We start from the raw sequence: 19,975 nt of genomic DNA, 5'->3' as shown, positions 1-19,975 counted from the left end.
AGGCAATCACAAAGTGTTTTAAGAAAAAGAAAGTTGAAATTAATATGAACTATTGGTTACACGTTGCTGTCGCCAATTACTACCTAATGCACTTTAAGAAGTCTCTTTCGATCAGTTTCCTTGAAACTAGATGCATATGTCCCTAAAATCATCCACTGAAAATAAAGTGCTGTGGTCAAACATGTTGGGGAAGAAATTAGTTATAAAATTGGCATCTTGGTTGCATAGCTAATTTGGGTCGTCTGTATACGAGTGTTAATCAGGATCTTCAAGGAGGTATAGTTTGCAGAGTTTCCCAAATTCATGTGAATATAGAACTTGTGAAGGGAGGAGCAAAAGAGGGAGAACGAGGCAAAGAAAGAGGAGAAAGTTGTTTTAGCTGACCTTTGAAAGCAGGTTACCGACATCATATTATTTTGCTTCTAAATACTTCAGTGTGTTCCTCCCAGGAATAAAGGACATTCTGCTACTTAACCACAATATCACTGTCACATCAAAGAAAGCTAGCTTATTTCCCTAATAGTATCTAATATCTAGTGAAAATACAAAAGCCCCCAGTTTTCTAAAAAAAAAAAAAAAGTCTTTTATATAAGTCAGTTTTCAAGGTTCTCATGTTACATTTGATTATTTCCTTTTAATAGAAAACCACATCCTGCTCTTTTCATGACATTTTTCCCCAGGAGACTAGCCTCATTGAATTGTAGAAATCCCATGTTTTGCCTGGTTATTTCTCAATGGCATTATTCAGCTTGTTCTGCTAGTCCCTGCATTTCCTGTGTAGTGACACTCACATTTGATGACTTAATTAGGGTCAGTGTAAACATTTTTAGCAAGAATATGTCATAGGTGGTGCTGCGTTGCTCATCCTGCATCATATCAGGAGACACACGATGTCAGGCCATCCCACCCTTTTTTTTTTTTACAGTTTCTTGACTTTAATGCCACAGTGCTGAGTGCAGCAGGCCTATAAAAAGACCCACTACAACACATACATAGTCTGGCACCTCAGGAGCCTAGGTAGCTTGGAATATGGCATCACACCCCATTCTCTGTAATCACAATGTGCACACATTTTCCTATCTACATATCCTTTTCACAAACTATTTAAAGTTTCCATTGTTAGGCCATCTCACCATGTGAGGTATGATTTAAAGGAAGTGAAGGGTGCAAGATTCCTACCTCGGTCCCAGAGGCTGGCTCTCAGTGCTCTCTCCAGCTGTTCCTCCTCACTCAGTCCTGCTGTATAGGCATCATAGTTTCTGCGTACGTGTTCCTGGTAACCGGGCCTGCCATATGGGTAATAATCCTGATATCCAGAGTAGCCTACAGGCACAATGAGAAGGTTATAGAACACTGTCATGGAGTGTTTTTTCAAATGTCCTATTTTGTAAGCAGAGACAATAAAACAATTCATGTCATTGTTCTGAGCATAATAATCATCCTCAAAATAAGAAAAGATGACAACTGGAGAATTCCTCCATGAGGGTGGGCAACGATTGTCTTGTCACTGTAGTATCCACATGGGGCCAGACATGAGCGAGTCCTTATGGCTGAAGAGGAACAAGATATTAATTTAGAAGGTAGTCAGTGATACTGGAGAGGGGACCCAAATGGGCTAATGACATATAAACTAATTCTCTCAGCTTAGAGCTATTTAATACTTGGTGAATTTTCAGTGAGGTCCTGACAGGAGTCAAGGGAATGGTTGAAATGACAGTTGATAAAGCCTTACTGTCCAGTGGCCCCATATAATGAGAGACAAATCAACATATACTACAGATTTCTGTGCTGTAATACATATGTTGAGATAATCAAACCAATGTCTCTGTAATTATAATTTCATATCAGAGATCACAGTTTGTATTAACAGTACTTTAAGAAACCAGTTACTAGATAAGAGAGAAAAGACAAAGGTCAGTTACAGAAAAAGTTCACTTTTGCAAGGTATTCCCATCACTCTTTTAAAGTCAGTTTGAGTTTACTCTTTATATTTTCTTTAATCCCCCACTTTTATGGAATTTGCTTAGGAGAGATTTTTTTCCCCATCAAAAATTACTTATCTAATTCTGGTTTAGTGAGAGGTAAGTAATAGTCCTTTTAATATTTTTCCTTCTTTTATACCCTTTGAAGACGACCTTTCAAAAGTTTAATTTGTATGTTTTTTTGCTGTTGATGAAAATTCCTACCCATTACAATGAGTCTTGTGTCATATATTTCCTTATCAACCAACATCACACTACTTGCCTGGGTTTAAGCTTCTTATTGCTTTAATAAGATTATATGGGGTGGGGGGGGGGAGAACTCACAATCAAGCCAAAAAGAGGAACATTGTAGGGTAGGGTCATATTCAGAATTTTTGATAATTGGTCCTGAAACTATTTTAAAATTTACTTTTTGTGTTGGTTATGAATAAAAGGCTTTTCTAGTATATAAGATTGGGCGGGGGGGGGGGGGGGGGGAAGGTTAACTATTTTCCATAAGAATTTTCAGGCACTCTAAAAGTCTTTATTTTCATATAAACACTGAAATGACAATAAAACACACTAATCTAGTGTCAGTTGACATTCTAATGTGATTATATATATTATAAAAATATTTTTCATATAAAGTATTTATATCTATTAGTTACGTGCAACAGCAGCTTTATTGAGATATAACACATCTTACACAATTCACCATTTAAAGTATGTAACTCTGGCTTTTAGTATATTCATAGAGTTGTGCCTTTATCACCACAATCAATTTTAGAACATTTTTATCACCCTCCAAAAGATACCACCCCCTTTAGATATCTCCCCCTCCAGGCCTCCCAGCCCTATGTAACCACTAATCTACTTTCTGTTTCTATATCTATGCCTATTTATTTCACTTAGCATAATGTTTTCAAGGTTCACCCATGTTGTAGCATTAAGTAGTACTTCATTCATTTTCATGGCTCAGTAATATTTCATTGTATGAATATACATTTGGTTTATTCATTCATCAGCTGGTAAACATTTCGGTTATTTCCACCTTTTAACTATTGTGAATAATGCTGCTATAAACATTTGTGTACAAGTTATTGTGTGGACACATGTTTTCACTTCTCTTGGCTACAAACCTAGAAGTGAAACTGTTGGGTCATATAGCAGTTCTGTTTAACCACTCAAAACTCACAGAGTGTTTTCCAAAGCAGTTGCACCATTTTACATTCACACAGAAATGTAGATGGATTCGGAATTCTCCCCATCCTTGTCAACACGTGTTATAATTTGTCTTTTTAATTATGGCCATCCTAGTGGGTATTAAATGGTACCTCACTATGGTTTTTATAATAATGATGTGGACCATCTTTGCATGTGCTTATTGACCATTTGTGCATCTTCTTTAGAGAAATGTCTATTCAGAGCCTTTGTCCACTTTTACTGACTGATTACTTGGTACTACATTATTGAATGTCCTTGAAAGCCACAAAAATGAATGACTTAAATAAAAATTAAAGAAAATAGCTCAGGACTTTGGGGAGGAGCTAATTCTGACAAGCCTTGCTAATTACCGCCAATAACCCAACTTCCACATTCTCTCACATGTTTCCCACGTAAAAATATAAACATCATAATATCTAAAACAGAAGAAGGATATAAGTAAATTTCCGAAATCCTCATAATGGTTTAGGGCTGAAGTGGGACCTGGACACACTTTTAAATATGGATGCCCTTCCTCATTGGTCTCTACTCAATAGAACTATCAAAAAAATTCAGCTTCAGCTGCTATGGGAAACACCCATCAGTGATTTTCATATCCTGAGAGGAAAGGAGCGTGGCACAGCTACAAATCTTGCTTTTATACTTTACACACACACACACACACACACACACACACACACAACTTCACATAAGGACAAATGGTCAAAACACAATCAATATATCTACTTCACAAAGAACAAAAGAGAGGGGCATTCTAAAACAAACTAGAATATGTATGGATAAGTCACTGAATAGAATGGGATACTTCAGCAAGCCCCGAATTAGAGACTGTCCAATTCCCTAAGAGTGCCAATTATTTTAATGCAACAAAAATGCATATTGGGCACTTTCCCATATGGCTTATTACCACTTTCAAACCCCTGTGGAAAGTCATTCTGTTACAGAAAGTCTAAGCAGCATTTCTATCTATTTATCCTTGAACACGTTCAGCTAATTCCAAATCTAAAATAACTCAAAAGTGCGGAATACCCATCTTATCAGATACCAGAAATACCACATACATCTATAGAGTTTTAATTTCTAAGCAAGTTTGCTATACTTTGAGGCAACATTTTTCATGTTATTTCCTTAAAAAAACCCACCCAGCCTTAATGAAATAAAGCCTACAACTCTAAACATCTGAATATTATAAAATCTAATTTGGTACTAGTCAGACAAAACATGGGGAGAGGGAAAGAGAAAGTTTTAGTGCCTTAAGTCAAAAGGATTCATGTGGTTAAAGGTTCTATATCATCAGTCATAAATCACCAACAAGAACAAAAATCTCATCCATGTCTGTTATAATGAGAACAGGTCTCCTAGGACCATAAATTTTCTACAGCTGTTCCGCTGGCCCAATCAGACATTTTTAAATCTTCATAATAAACATGGCTGGAAAAACCTAACAATCAAACACTTATAATGAATGAGTTTAAATTATATCCTGCGATGAATGCTAGTTTAATATTCCTTTGTAGCTATAGACTTTGGCTCTGCAGTAAAAGAAATTCTGGTTATCGTTATTTCATTAACTACTCCTCCATCTGTTCCTTATATGCATACCAGAACTTCATGGCAAAAGAGATCAAGAAACACCACCAAGATTAGAAAAATTGGTAGCAGCTTTTTAAACATTCATGAGGTTCTTTGACCTGTAAAGACTTTTGCAGCTAAGGAGGGCCATAGTAAGAATAAATCATTACTTATAGGAGATACATATGCTCTCGCAAAAGTTCCCTCGATGACCATTAGCCCAGCTACCTGGCCTATGGAGCTCTGCCTTTGAGGAAACCCAACTCCTTCAGAGGAAGGAGTACAAACATGGCAATCTTACAGCGGTAAGAACGGTAAAGGGGCTTTTATTTTTGCCTTTAATTCCCTAGTCTATGTATCTGCTGTACTTATGCCTCTTCCATATGAAGCAAGAAAGAAGCAAGCCCACCCCCAACCCCCTGTAAATAAGTGCAATAAAAAGGGAAGGAAAAGACAATAAGGGGGACTACTCTGTTTTGTAAGATTAAAGCAGCAGAACTCTAGGGGCTAGGAATCAGTAGCCGACATTTTTGGTCCTGGTTCTATCACTAACAACCTGTTTGACTTTAGCCCAAGTACTTAACATTTCCAAGCTGTCACACAAGGTCAGGACTAGGTAATCTATGATAGTTTAAGCCATGTCTGTGCACAGATAGGTTCTTATTCCTTTTGTCCAGAGGAACATTCCTGTTTCTTTGGGGAATTTTAAAAAATGAACCAGGAGAGAAGCCCTCTTTCCTCTAGCAACATCAAGGTGTCAGTGGCCATGTGGCCTGTCCAGGGGAGAGAACAGTCACTGGGAAGAGAGAAATCACCATGGGAGGTAGAATCAAAGTGGTCTTCCTGTCCAACCCAGTTCTTCCCAGTCATATAGGCCAACGAAGTCCTACTATACTCAAGTCAGTATAGACCAGTAGTTCTCAACCTTGGTTGCACATTAGAATCACCTGGGAATCTTTTTAAAATCCTGATTTCTGGGCCTCATCCTCCGGAAATTCTGTTTCTTTGTTATGGGGTGGGGCCACAACATTAGTAACAAAGAAACAGAATTTCCGGAGGATGAGGCCCAGAAATCAGGATTTTAAAAAGATTCCCAGGTGATTCTAATGTGCAGCCAAGGGTGAGAACCACTGGTATAGAGTCTAGAGGTCCTCAAACTTTTTAAACAGGGGGCCAGTTCACTGTCCCTCAGACATTCCACACATGCGCACTGCGGGCCCGGGATGAGTCGGCTGCTAAGCAGGACAGGCAGTGGCGGCAAAAACACCCGGCGGGCTGGATAAATGTTTTCAGCAGGCCGCATGTGGCCCGCGGGCCGTAGTTTGAGGACCCCTGGTAGACTGTTCTCCATACCCAATAACCACAGGACCCAATGCTCTTCCAAATGGCTATACAATTGACCCTTGAACAATGTTCAAGTTAGGAACACTGACCCTCTTCCCCATGTATTAAAAAATCTGCATATGACTTTTGACTCCCCCAAAATTTAACTACTAATAGCCTCCTGCTGACCAGAAGCTTCCGTTAACATAAACAGTTGATTAACACATATTTTGGATGTTATATGTATTACATACTGTATTTTTACAATAAACTAAGTTAGAGAGAAGAAAATATTAACAAAGAGAAAATACATTTATAGTACTGTATGTGTTTATTGAAAAGTCCACATATAAGTGGACTTACGCAGTTCATGCCTATGTTGTTCAAGGGTCAGCTGTATCTAGTAATTGTCTTGGTCACTAATCATTGCGCTTCCTCTCTTCAGGTGGGTCCACAGACAGTGGCAGATGAGCTGACACTGTCCAGCAACTGTCCCTCTCCTGCATGGAGGCTGCATTTCTAGGATGTTGATTGTACACATCACTAGCCCAGGAAGCCTCCGAAGTGCAGCCTCTTCTTGGCGTAGCGACAGTCTCCACCCCTGTGGTCCCCACACCTAGGCAACCCCCATCTGCTAGGCCTATGCTTTTCCATACTGATCCCCTTAGAATAATCTAGGAAGCTTTTTAAAAAGAGTCCAAGTCCCTGTCTCCACCCCTATTCAGACCTAGCTGGTGTGAGTGAATTCGAGGCATGGATATGTTGTACCAGCTCCTCAGTTGATTCATACAGACAGCCGGGACTGATATTCATGATCCCAGTCTTTAGAACTACATCAAAAACATAGCTTGAATGTAACTCCAATAGAACCACTCTTCTGATTAAATCCCTTCAGTGGCATGCCAGCACGTTCTGGATAATTCCAAACAGGCCTTTTCACAAAGGCCTGGAGCCCTTTCTGCCATTGTTTTCCTTAACTTCTCCTCATTGATGGAGACACAGCCTTCCTCCAGGTAACCTCCAGGAACTCAAATCCCTGCTCCCCACAGGCCGAGCACTGAATACACTAGGTTCCAGGTGCTGACGGGCTTCTCCTGCCAGGAGGGAGGAATGGGGTTGCACTAGCTCAAGTCCATGCTCAAGTAGGAGACTGGAGAAGATACGTGAAACAAAAGTTTTCAGGCTGCATAACAGGCAGCACAGGATTTTGAACCTTTAGAGAAAGGAAGTAAAGGAAATGGGCTTGAGGCACTTTCCAGATGGCAGTACAGGGATGGGGAACACAAGCAGCCACAGCAGGCTCCTGTATTACGTAGGAATTTACAGGGCCAAGTGTAGCCAAGGAGAAAACTGTATGTCAGAGAAACATCCAGAAATCTGCATGGAGTCCCCCTGAGACTTGCTGACTATTACGCCACGTGTGCACAGGTGAACTTTCACGAGACCATTCAGGAGCGATCCCAGAACAGACACCTCAATAGTAGTGCAGAAATAACCCTAAAAAATTACTTTAGATCCACCCTAAATAATTTTAAAACAAGCCGCAGAAGGATCAAACTAGTCATCACAGAACTTAACTGGGTACAGGCAAAGTCCTTCTAGCGTCCAATCACATCTTATTAGATACGCAAAAACTGTGACCCACAACCAGGAAAAAAATCAATCTAATAAAACAGATACAAAAAAGCATATATAGAGAGAGGGCAGAATTAGCAATCAGGGACTTCAAGACAGCTATTGTAACTATCTATGCGCATGACTGAAAGAAAAACAGGAATATCATGCGGAGAGAATGGGAGGCTATGAGCCAGGGGTCAAAAAGCCACAATGTGTGGTTCCCGATCAACCCCCTGCCTACTTTTGTAAATAAGATGCTATTGGAACATGGCTACACCCATTTGTTTTATTAATTGTCTATGGCTGCTTTGGGAACAGGCTGACTAGTTGTGACAGTGACCATATGGCCAATAGGGCCCTTAGAATTGAAATCATTAGCTACCTGGCCCTTCACATAAAAGACTACAGGCCCCAGAGTTAAGCTACAGTGGTTTTCAATGGGCACGATTACAAGACACCCAGTGCTTCGGTGGCCTATGGCTTCTTTAAGACCTGCTGCCACTACTGGTCTAGGATATTACCGAGAGGCCTCCCCAGGCTGGCCTGTCAGGGCCTTAGCCTAAAACAGGTCACCTGCTTTAACCAGAAGTCCTTTTTACCTATTTACACAGACATAGAAAGTCCCATGGTATTAACTATCAGAGGAATGTCTATCTTAGGATAAGCATGATTCTTCCTGAATATGCAGTTAGGGTGGATTAGTGAGAATTGTGTATCTGAAACTAACTTCTCATGCTTAGCCAGTGGTATGTTTTCTTATGCTGAGAATAAAGGGACCTGTCTAGTATGAATCTTATCATGACTGAGAAACCTCATATTAATCGTACAATATTTTCACGTCATTGTTATCTCCTTTCCTGGTCTTCCCTACCAACCCACCCAGATGGGCTCCCAGGCTACCCCTCCATTGAGCTTTCAGGCATGTTGGAGGCACAATTACACAATGTGTGAACTCCGCAACAGCATAAACTAGCATTGCCTAAAAGTGGCTCCACAGTGGCGAACACCATAATTTTTAAATTATCATGTATTAAATAAAATAAAGTGCTTACCTGAATTATTAAAGTAGTATTGCTGTCCTGGGTAGCCATTATTGGAGGAAAAAATGCCTAAATATAAAGAAAACAGACATTTTAATAGTAGCCATAAGGCTTTTTTTGAGGTATAACCGACAAATGAAAAATTGTATATATTTAGGTTGTGCAATGTGATCTTTAAAGCTGCACATGTGATGACTTAATATACATATACATTATGAAATGACTGCCACAATTAACACATCAATCACCTCACAGTTACCATATTTTGTGTACGTGTGAGAATCCTTAAGGTCTACTCTCTCAGTAAACTTCAAGTATATAACATAGTATTAACTATAGTCACCATGCTGTACACTAGGATCCTCAGAACACACTCATCCTCTAACTGGAAGCTTATAACCTTTGACCAACATCTCCCTGCTTCCCCCAGCCTCTGGCTACCACTGTTCTACTCTCTGGTTTAGATTCCACATACAAGTGAAATCATACAGTATTTGTCTTTCTCTTTCTGGCTTAATTCACTTAGTGTCAAGTCATCACCTTCCTCTATTTTGTTGCAAATAGCAGGATTTCCTTCTTTGATGCTTGTATAATATTTCATTGCGTAGATATACACTGAGTGGCCAGGTTATTATGACCACCTGACGTTTGAAGGCAAATTCGCTATAATTTCACGCTGAAGTTGCTAGAGGGCCAGACCATTATAAATAGGGAAGCAGGTTGTTTCCCACGACAGTAGATGTGATATTTTTCTGAAGATATGGGTAAACAACATGATTTAACAGCCTTTGAATGTGGGAGATACACACACACACACACACACACACACACACACATTGAGTGGCCAGATTATTATGACCACCCCATCAGTGCTTTGTTGGCCACCTTTTGCCTTCAACACTGCGGTGATTCTTCTTGGCATTGACTCCACGAGATGTTGAAAGGTGATGCGAGGAATCTGACACCAGGCCTGATGAATAGCACTGTCCAGTTCTGTGAGATTTGATGGTTGTGGAATGAGCTGCCTTGATGGCTCTTTTAACTTCGTCCCACAAATGCTCAATTGGATTGAGATCTGGTGATTGTGGGGGCCACCTAAGCAAGGTAAAGTCTCCCTCATGTTCTTGAAACCACTCCTGCACAATACAAGCACCGTGGCATGGCGCATTGTCTTGTTGGAAGAAGCCATCTCCATTGGGATACGCCATCAACATGATAGGATGAACTTGATCAGCAATGCTACTTGGGTATGTTGTACTGTTCAGACATTGTCCTACACGAATTAAAGGGCCCAAATCATCCCAGGAAAACATGCCCCAAACCATAACACTGCCCCCACCAGCTTGAAGGGTTGTACTCATGCATGTGGGGTGCATGCTTTCATGCTGTTTCCGCCAAATTCTCACTCTGCCATCTGCATGATGCAACTGGAAACGTGATTCATTGGACCACGTGACTTTTTTCCAGTGCTCGACTGTCCAATCCTTGTGTTCCTGTGCAAATGGGAGAAGTTTTATCTTGGTAACTGCAGACAGCTAAGGTGTTCGAACAGGCCTTTGGCTTCCATATCCCATACGATGCAGTGTACGGCTAATTTGCCTACAAATGTCAGGTGGTCATAATAATCTGGCCACTCAGTGTGTGTGTGTGTGTGTGTATGTATATATGTATATATATATATATATATATATATATATATATATATATATATATATATATCCCACATTCAAAGGCTGTTAAATAGTGTTGTTTACCCATATCTTCAGAAAAATATCACTTCTACTGTCGTGGTAAACAACCTGCTTCCCTATTTATAATGGTCTGGCCCTCTAGCAACTTCAGCGCAAAATTATAGCTAATTTGCCTACAAACGTCAGGTGGTCATAATAATCTGGTCATTCAGTGTATATCATACATATGTGAGATGTCTATGTCTCTATCTACCTATTATGATTGCGGGGGAAATCGTCTTTACATACAAAATACTTGCCTACATTTTGTAATGTGTGCAAAAAGCATTACTAACCACTGAATCTTCAGACACACATAGGAAAATGAAACAAACATTAAACTCCTGAGAATAAATTTTTTTCTTTTATCCATATTGATAGTATTTGGGCAACAAAGCTCATTACTAGATTTCCATTATTAAATTGCATCAAAAAATATAATAAAAGTGAACTTTTTATGAAGCTCCCACTGCCTCCTCCAAGCACATACACTGGAAACACAGTCATGAGCAAATATAGGAAAATGCTTAGATGCATCTGCTTAGATGCAATACAGCCTGTAAAAATCATCCAGAGCGAACACAACCTGCTAATAGAGGCAACAGTGCGAGGCCCAGAAAGCTCTCTAATACCATGAATATTATATGATTCTCAAGAACACCAGCCATCGCCACAAACTGTGAAAACAAATTATTTGCGGTTCAAGAAAAGGTAAAATAGTCTCCGAAGATTTCCCATGAATAAAAGATGAAATATTGGAACTCATAAGGCCTTTAAAGAAGTGTTTGCAAAATAGTGTCCTTAGAAGTCATAACCAATGTAGATTTTAAATTGAGGCCTAAAAGAATTCATATATTTCTAAATAAAATGAAGTTTTTTCATTGAGCATCAATTTGAAGGAAACAAAAAGAAAAAAAAAATTGTTAAAGCAGGAGCCACGCTTTAAGCAATAACAGCTCTGGTTTGGCCCTGCATGAATATGTCTCTCTCTCTCCAAGGACCTAGTGGTCACTCTGAATTCTTTGTACTTCAGTACAGATTTTTCTTTGTCAACTTTGCCTTGCACATATATGAAATCATGGAATATTGTAGAATAATGCATCATTTTAAACCTACATTCATTCTTTACATTTTCAAGAACACCGTGGTTTTCTGTGAGTAGCATTAACATTGAGGGTATACATATAAGCCACTCTCTGTCCACAGGAAGCATTAGGTTTAGAATTAGGGTTTGCAGCCTCTCTGGAGCTGTGTGAGGAGCTGTACCAGCTCCTATACTTCTTGTTTTAAGAAGAGACTATTGGGAATTCCTAAGCAGACCCACAGGGTAACTTGGGGCTGCTTCCGTCCCTATTAAAACTAAGACGACCTTCCAACGTGTCATGCCGAAGACGTTTGCTCTGTACCTGCACATGTTTCCATGATTTTCTTCAGAGGCCCGTGAATGTACATGAGTCCAACGAGGATCCCGGCCAGGTGCCCGGCGAAGGAGGTCCTAGGGGAGAAGGAGACCCTCGATGAGTGTGCGCTCTGCCCCTGATTACAGGCAGCCCGCCTTCTCGCTAGCCCAGAGCATGTCAATTAGTCAGGCTTCGTTCCACACCACGTCTTTTATGCTGAGCAGCACGGCACTCAGTCCAAAGAACATTTCCTACCTTAAAGGGAGTGGGGAGCGCATGGATAACAACCACCGCATGTTTAAAATTCAGTCTCCCTCCCTGACCAAGAGAAGTGGGCTGGCTCCTTCAGGGCAGTGGAAGCATTTTGTCAAGACAACCCACTAGATTTCTTCCAGTTTTTCTCTGAGTTCTTATCACAAAATGTAAATGACAATAGTTTTCTCTGAATTAATTCTTAAGTCATGCAGTCATGGTGCAGGCGGTATCTACCTGTGTTTGCAGAGAGCTGTGTTTTTATACATCACTAACCAGTGAAGCCGAGAGCAAGAGACACTCAATGGATGAGATGGAGATGTTCACACGCCCACCCCGAAGTCGCCTCCCTCTGTCATCTTCATATGTTGCTCAGCGAAGAGACATAAATGTAAACTTTAAGCTTGAAAGATGAGTAAGTGCATTAAATTGGCTCTGCTCTTCCTAAGCATCTAACACTGACAATCATTTATACATATGAAGTCAAGGCAAGCCCCAGCTAACTATGTGTGAACAAATAAAAGAATAAATGAAAGAGAACTGGCCAGCAGATCTCCCTGCCTCCAGCTCTTGCTCGTTCCGCATCCCACACACCGCCATCAGTGGCCCTTCTGAAACAGAGGGCAAGTCATGACCATGCCTCTTGGTGAAACTCAGATTTCTCTGCAGCCTGCAGTCACAGCCCTCCAACACTGGGCCTTGCCCATCCTATCCCTTCCCTCCACCTTCACTGTCCGTTAAATCCATCCCTCCACCCACACCTAGACCCTCCAAGCGCTGACCAGGGACCACAAGGCTAAGCCAAACAGCACCCCCGTCATAACCCAGGCCCCGGCAGGAGACTGGCTCTTTCCCCCACTGCCTTCCTTCCTATAGAACAGACCCAGCCTTCTGGGGAGCAAAGGGGTTTACATGCTTTCCTGTCTGTCTCTCTCTTACAAACCCTCTGAGGACAGGCTGATTCATCTGTATGCTAAACTGGGAGGTAAAAGAAACCCAACAACCAAAAAAGGTCAAGTAGGTGAATACATTTCCCTGGTTTGGGGAAATGGCCCCTCATTCCACAAGAGGGGTACCTGCAAGTTATCCAGGAGCCAATGTAAACTCCAGGAGCAGCGTGGTTTTCGTGATTTTCACATACCTATCACACACACCTAGGACAGTGCTTGGCACAGGACAGACACTTCAGTATGTGTTGAATGAATGGCTTGAGAGTCCCAAGATGGTTTCATCAAGACCACCAGTAGGCAAGTTAAAAACACTAGATCTGCAACTTAGAGGGCTCGCTGAGCCATGGCAGTGACGAGGCTGAGGTTCACACACAAGACCTAGAATCAAAACCACACGGCGCCTACCACAGCAGCAACTGACAGAGGAAAGGGGCCCTGGGGTACAGGCAAGGCAGCAACAAGAACTTTCCATTGTCTCAGGGCTAGTGAAAGACTTGTGGGCTCCCAGGGAGAAGAACAGGCAGAGAAAAGAGGAAAGGAAGCCTTCTGTAGACAGGATTGCACTGGGGCTCGTCCCCATTAGCCAATTCAATCACGCCATTGCCCAACCCCTGCATATGCCACACACACTGAAAGACATGAGCACACGTGTACATGTGCGCACACACACACACGTGTACACACACTACACACACAAGCATTCCTTCAGGAGAGCTATTATTTTCATCAAATATAGGTACCTACCTCCTAGGATGTGTAATCTGATAATAAAAATACAAGATCAGACACTTGGTTTCCCATTTCCAAAGAATAGCATAAACTGTGCTTCTCTTTAGCTTTTCCAAAAAATAAAATAGAGCTTATTTTATTCTACTTTTAGGCTAAATAATACACTCCAACTAGTTCTAGGAATGGCAAAGAAAGTGGTAGTTTGAGGGATACAAGAAAAAAAAAAAGGCCAGAATCAATTTTTAAAATAGTAACCTCAATTTAACTGAAAAGAATAAAATAACATCAATATTTTTGAAACTTTCTAAACCAATCTTTATGGTGAATCAAATAGCTCTAAAAATAACATGGAAGAAAATTTCATTTTAAAACCCCAACCTATCAAACAATCAATCTTGAATTTCATTTACAATTTAGAGTACAATACAGTTCAGTGAATTCTTCATCTCTCTACATGGGTTTGTAGAAGTTTTAGCTGTAATCTAATTGTCCTAATATAATTGTGAATAATTTGGAAAGGGAAGCTGACAGGCCAGAGACCATATTGCATTATCCTCCAATATTCAGCATTTGTCACAAAAGTCCCTTCTCAAAACTCTAGCTGTCCGTATTTCATGCTGTTACCATTGTAATTAGCTAGTTATTAATAATAGAAAAACAAAAGGGAGGCCAGACATTATAAGCAGGGCCATCTGGGCAGCTTCACCAGGAAGCTGCAACTTTGCCCAGATCTGCTTCCCGCAGATCACTGGGGGAAGGGGTCCAACAACGGGAAGGTGGACGTATGCATGGTAAAGTCGGGGTGACATGGGGAAGGTGCCTGTCAGTCTAACCTGGAAACAAAGATCATTGGCTAGAGGGGTGGAGCCAATGCAAGCCTGTGAAATTTGGGAATACATAATGCACAGACAAAGGAATTCTCTCTCTCTTGGCTCTCTTGTTCCTCTGGCTTTGCTCCTGCTTCCATGCATTCGCCTGTGTTTCCTCCATAGCCACGTGGCCCTAGAAGTCACATGACCCAGACCATGACGACCCCCATGCAATGGACTATAGCTGGGAACACAAACTAAGCTAACCTGATACAGGACTGGACTGTGCTCCAGCACAGAAGGAAACTCTGGGCATTGGCTTTAATCCTAGCTCTGCTGAAGGCACAGCTGGACTTCTCCATGGAGGGACAGAGGAAGAGGAAACCTTGGAAACTCAGGGGTTTACTTCCATGCAAATAAATGTCACTCATTCTCTCTGTGAGTCTCAGAAAATTCCTTTTCTTGTGACATTGCAAGAAGCCCACTTCCACTGGCAACAGGTGGGGATGTGGAAAGCTCTCAACTGATAACATTTTTAGCTCTATACTAGTAAAAAGTATTCTTTAAAAAAAATAAATAAAAGTATGAAGAGAATATGATCTTATTCAATCAAAACTGAGAATATCTTGATATTACACATAAAAGGGGGAGGATCCCACCAATGAAAAAAGGAAGCATATGCTAACTTCAAGAAGTATATTAACTTTGTCCATGCCACTGGTAACCACTTGACAAAGGAGCTCCCTTTGCCCTCTACGAGATACCTTTTACCCTTGTCCTGGGAGAGGAAATGGACCTGCAGAGAGAAGATGGAAATGGGACCGGGGACTATCTTCTCCCAGCAGCACTGGGATCAGGGCACTTCATCCTTGCCTCTGGCCGTGCTGTGGAGGTACAAGGAGGCCCTGGGGAAGAAGCCATCTGTGTCCTCTAATCAGTGGCTGGGATCTACCTTCAAATGTAACAGCTTTAGAAACAGATCGTGTTCTTATGATCATAAGTATATATGCAAAACAGACATTTTGATGTTTGAGATGTCTGAGGAAGCCTGTGTGTTCACAGCAGCCTTCCTGAAGATGTGGGCTAAACTCTGTTCTAGGTTCTGCCTGGAGGATGACACCTTAAGGGACAGGCAGGGAAAACCCTGCTCTTAGAAACAGCTTCCTTTAGACCAGGGGTGGGCAAACTTTTTGACTCGAGGGCCACAATGGGTTCTTAAACTGGACTGGAGGGCCAGAACAAAAGCATGGATGGAGTGTTTGTGTGAACTAATATAAATTCAAAGTAAACATCATTACATAAAAGGGTACGGTCTTTTTTTTCAATAGTTTTATTCATTTCAAACGGGCCGGATCCGGCCCACGGGCCGTAGTTTGCCCACGGCTGCTTTAGACCTTACTAGGTCCTGGGCCAAGACTGAAGATTTGGTTACATCCTGCCACCCTCTATCCTAAGTCAGAGTAATTCCTCAGGGACAGTACCACCATATTCAACTTTATATTCGTGACCACACTTGACGCAGTAAATAGCCTGACACTAACAATAAATAACTACTGAACGGGTGGAGGAATGGAATTAAAATTACACACAGAAGGCACATATCTAACATACATTACAACTGCGTTACAAAATCCCAAGTTGCACATGGTCTCCATAGTTGCATTAATATAAAATTTCACTGGGAGAGGTAATAATTGAACTACTCCCCTCCCCTTAAACAATGTATGACACAAAACATGTGCTCAATAAAACAATAGCACCAAACCTATTACTATCCCTAAAATCGGTCACTTAGAAGAGCTTTATTTCTTTTGATAGCTCAATAGTAACTCCCTCTAGAAAATCATAACAGCTATAATCAAATACTAACTGTGACGGTGAGATACAAGCATAAGGGCCAGATACATCACCGCTTTGTATAGCCACACAGATTGTGCACTGCACAGACAAACCACAATGAGAAGTAATTTATCCAGGGCCTCAATAGTTCCACAAATATTGGACATATCCACTATTCAAATTTAGGTAATCAAATCTCAACTTCAGAGTGACTATTGATATAATTTCATTTATTAGAGGACAATACTTAATCCAGTAGTTCTTTTTTTAGTTAATCCTCACCCAAGGATATTTTTTTTCATTGATTTTTAGAGAAAGTGCAAGGGAGGGAGAGGGGAAAGAGAGAGAGAGAAAAACAGCAATGTGAGAGAGACACATCAATCGGTTGCCTCCTGCACATGTGGCCCTTGACCAGGAATTGAACCCAGACCCATTGGTCTGTGGGATGATGCTCTAACCACTGAGAAAACCGGCCAGGACACCCTAGTAGTTCTTAAACTTATTCAGGTTCTGAGCCTCTTTAAATGCCGATGAAAACTATGAATCCTGTCTGCAGAAAAACTTCCCAGACACAAAATAATTTTAAGAAGTTCACAGATGGCTTGAATTCTATCCATGGACCTCTGGTTAAATACCCTGAAGTGAAAATAATCATTCCAGACAGAAGAATTTCACATTAAGCACCAAGTCTAAGTAGTTATATACTCAATTGGAAAAACATTCCATTTGTACTCAAATCCGAACACAGAGGCAGTCATTTATTTAGATTATTTAAGTTTATTAACATGTCCAGTTTCTTTGTTGTGCCATTGCTCTGGAATGGTGTAACCTACTTCTGAGTTCACTTCCCTTTTTGCTAGAATCCCACTTTCAGTCATTCTTTCAGTTAGAGGCTAAGGGTAGAAAACTCTGCTGGTCTTTGTATGTCCAAAAAGGTCTTTATTTCTGTTTCCTATTTTGATAATAAGTACAGGCTCTACTGGTGCTGCTGAAAAATGCCAACCAGTCTTTCTTCTGTAGGCAATTTGTTTGTCTTTTCTCTCAGCTTTTAAGATGTTCTCTTTATTTTGGATATACTGTCATTACACAACAATCATTCCAGTTGTCGGTTCATTTCATTTCCCCTCCTTGACATTTGCTGTGCTTTTTCTATCTGAGGTCTCATGCCCTCCTACACTTCTGAAAAACTATGGAAAGCCATTACTTGTGTCTTTCTAGCTATGCAGCAGTCACACACTTTCTGACACAGAGAGGGGTTCACTATGTGTTTATGGCAAAAAAAGAAAAAAGAAAAAAGGAAAGTTAAAATCTAATCAACGTTGCTATACACTACTTCTAAAGGATAGTGATGGGGAAAGGGTAATTTGGGAACAAAACTAAGATTAAGATATGTCGATTATATCTCAAAGCTGGAAAAAAAAGATAGTGTGGGTTTCAGTTATGCAAATTGTATGCAGATATTAACACTAACACACAGTGCTCTTTCCTATTATGCCAGCATAAAGTGATCCTCACTCCTCTGAGAGGCAATTTGTAAGGCTGAGCTAAGTGATTATGCAAAATGTTCCCATGCTACTGTTAAAGGATCAAAAGCTAAAGCTATGACTGAAAGCTGTGACAGGCTATAAAGGTCCTCCTCTGTTAAATGGCAAATTCTTTCCACAGTTGAAGAGGCTGCCCTCTCAAGCATAGCTCAGGGAGCAGAAAATGTATTACCCTAAGACATAATCTCCCAGTGTGTACTGAATGACCTCATTAAGGATGCAACTTGATGGAGACACAGTGTTGGACAAGGAAAGAGAACAGGTGAGGTAAGACGCAGTCAGCTAGAGGTGGCCTATTGTATTGTACATTTCACCATTTCCTCCTGTAAAAGCAGTTACTACCAGCGGGGGATTGAGCTGATCAAGAGTTCTGGGTCTTGGACGTTACAGTACCAAGAGGTGGTGAGAACTTTTCAGGTCAGTGAACATTAATGCCACTGGGGAAGATCTCGATAGGATTGCTTCTTCCCTAGATAAACTGCTCTTAAACTGTTTTCTACCCTTGATGCTTTCTTCAACCACCATGGTAGCATGTGTCTTTGGCAAAGGCAATTTGGAGAGATTTGGTCTATATGTCCTTTCCCTTTACCAATATTATATTTGCCCAAAGGTAGCTACATTGGCAATGCAACCTCTCCTATCCATGTTGATTTACTGAACATGGCACCAACCTCAGGCATTGGGCTGGGAGCTAACCACTGACATTTACTTAAGTCCCAGACAAACACAATCTAGACAAAAACAAGGATACTGCAAAGGTAGAAGCCCCTTTACAAAAGAACTGGCTGGATCAAAGGTGATGCCTCATCCTTGGCTCTCAATTCCATGAAGTCCAGGTGAAGACTGATGGCAGCTTAGAAGACAGTGGTGGCAACAGAGGTGGTGAGAGTGGCTTGGTGTCTATTTTGTTGGCAGAGATAAAAGGACTTGCTGATGGATTCATTGTGGAGGAGGGAAAGGGAGAAGCAGGCTTCTGACTCATGCAACGGTAGGGATGATGGAACCACCTACTTGGTGGGAAGAGGATTCAAGAGCTCAGTTTTGGTGTATTCACTTTGAGATGCCTGCAACACAACTAGAGATATCTGATAGAGTAGTCAGTAGGTAGCTGGATACCAACTTGGAAACTCAGAGGAAGAATGGTTCAAAATATGCCTCCCATATTTCACTTGACTCCTAGAATATTTGTATACACTTTAACTAAAATGGTCTATCTATCTACCTATAATGTAGAACACATTATACACACACAAATATATATATTGAAAAATAAGATTTAAAAGAAATACATAAACACAGTAACAGATAATATGGGGGGGGGTAACATCCTCCCTTCTATTTTTCAAACTTCTTGTAATAGTGTTTAAGGAATTTCATTATATTATTTTTTCTATCAGAGCAGCAACTGAGAAAGGCTCTCATGTAAGAACAGACTTTCTCTCACCAATGTGGTGGAGGAATCTAAGTATTTCCATTGTTGGGTAAATTGTTAAGAACACTTTCCCTCATGTGGCACGTGCACGTGTTTTTAAATAGCACTCAGATGAAAATCATAATCGCTAGTTCTGTGGTATTTACCAAGTTTCTTTAGAATCTGTGTTATTCAAATCTCCTTCAAAACAAGATGAAAGGTTGTGCCAAATTAAATGAAAACACAGGTAAGTGAATGGTACACAAATGAACAAGAATCTCCCCACACGTATGCTTAATGGGGGCACAGATGCTAAAGGCTCAGCACAACACTGTGGGTGAGGCCTGTGTTCTTTTCCTCATCAGACACTTCACACAACTAGACACAGCCTGGGGTTCCCTTTCCCATACCTTCCATATTCACTATTGACTGAATTCCACTTGCCATGACTCTCACCTGCTCTGCACCACCCGGCTCCTGCCCCAGCTCTTGGGACTATCTAGGAAAGTGGTTGTGAGCACAGGTACTGGACTTAGACTGTCCAGGACTGAATGCTGGGTCCGACCTTCGGAAT

At 40.9% G+C, this 19,975-nt stretch overlaps 1 protein-coding gene across 2 annotated transcripts in view; it reads right to left on the bottom strand.

Moving 5' to 3' along the window:
- The window catches only part of RHBDD1 (rhomboid domain containing 1), a 103,418-nt gene that overhangs the window by 35,800 nt on the left and 47,643 nt on the right, over positions 1-19,975 (bottom strand). For both annotated transcript variants that reach the window (XM_059703354.1, XM_059703353.1), the window contains 3 exons: positions 11,874-11,962; positions 8,750-8,806; positions 1,180-1,323 (listed from right to left, as the gene is read on the bottom strand). In XM_059703354.1, the coding sequence (XP_059559337.1) occupies positions 1,180-1,323; positions 8,750-8,806; positions 11,874-11,962 (290 nt within the window). The remainder of the gene's footprint in view (positions 1-1,179; positions 1,324-8,749; positions 8,807-11,873; positions 11,963-19,975) is intronic.

The sequence above is a fragment of the Myotis daubentonii genome, chromosome 7 (assembly GCF_963259705.1).
Source record: "Myotis daubentonii chromosome 7, mMyoDau2.1, whole genome shotgun sequence".
Lineage (NCBI taxonomy): Eukaryota > Metazoa > Chordata > Mammalia > Chiroptera > Vespertilionidae > Myotis > Myotis daubentonii.
The sequence above is the reverse complement of the archived record's forward strand: the minus strand, read 5'-3'. Positions and strand labels throughout refer to the sequence as shown.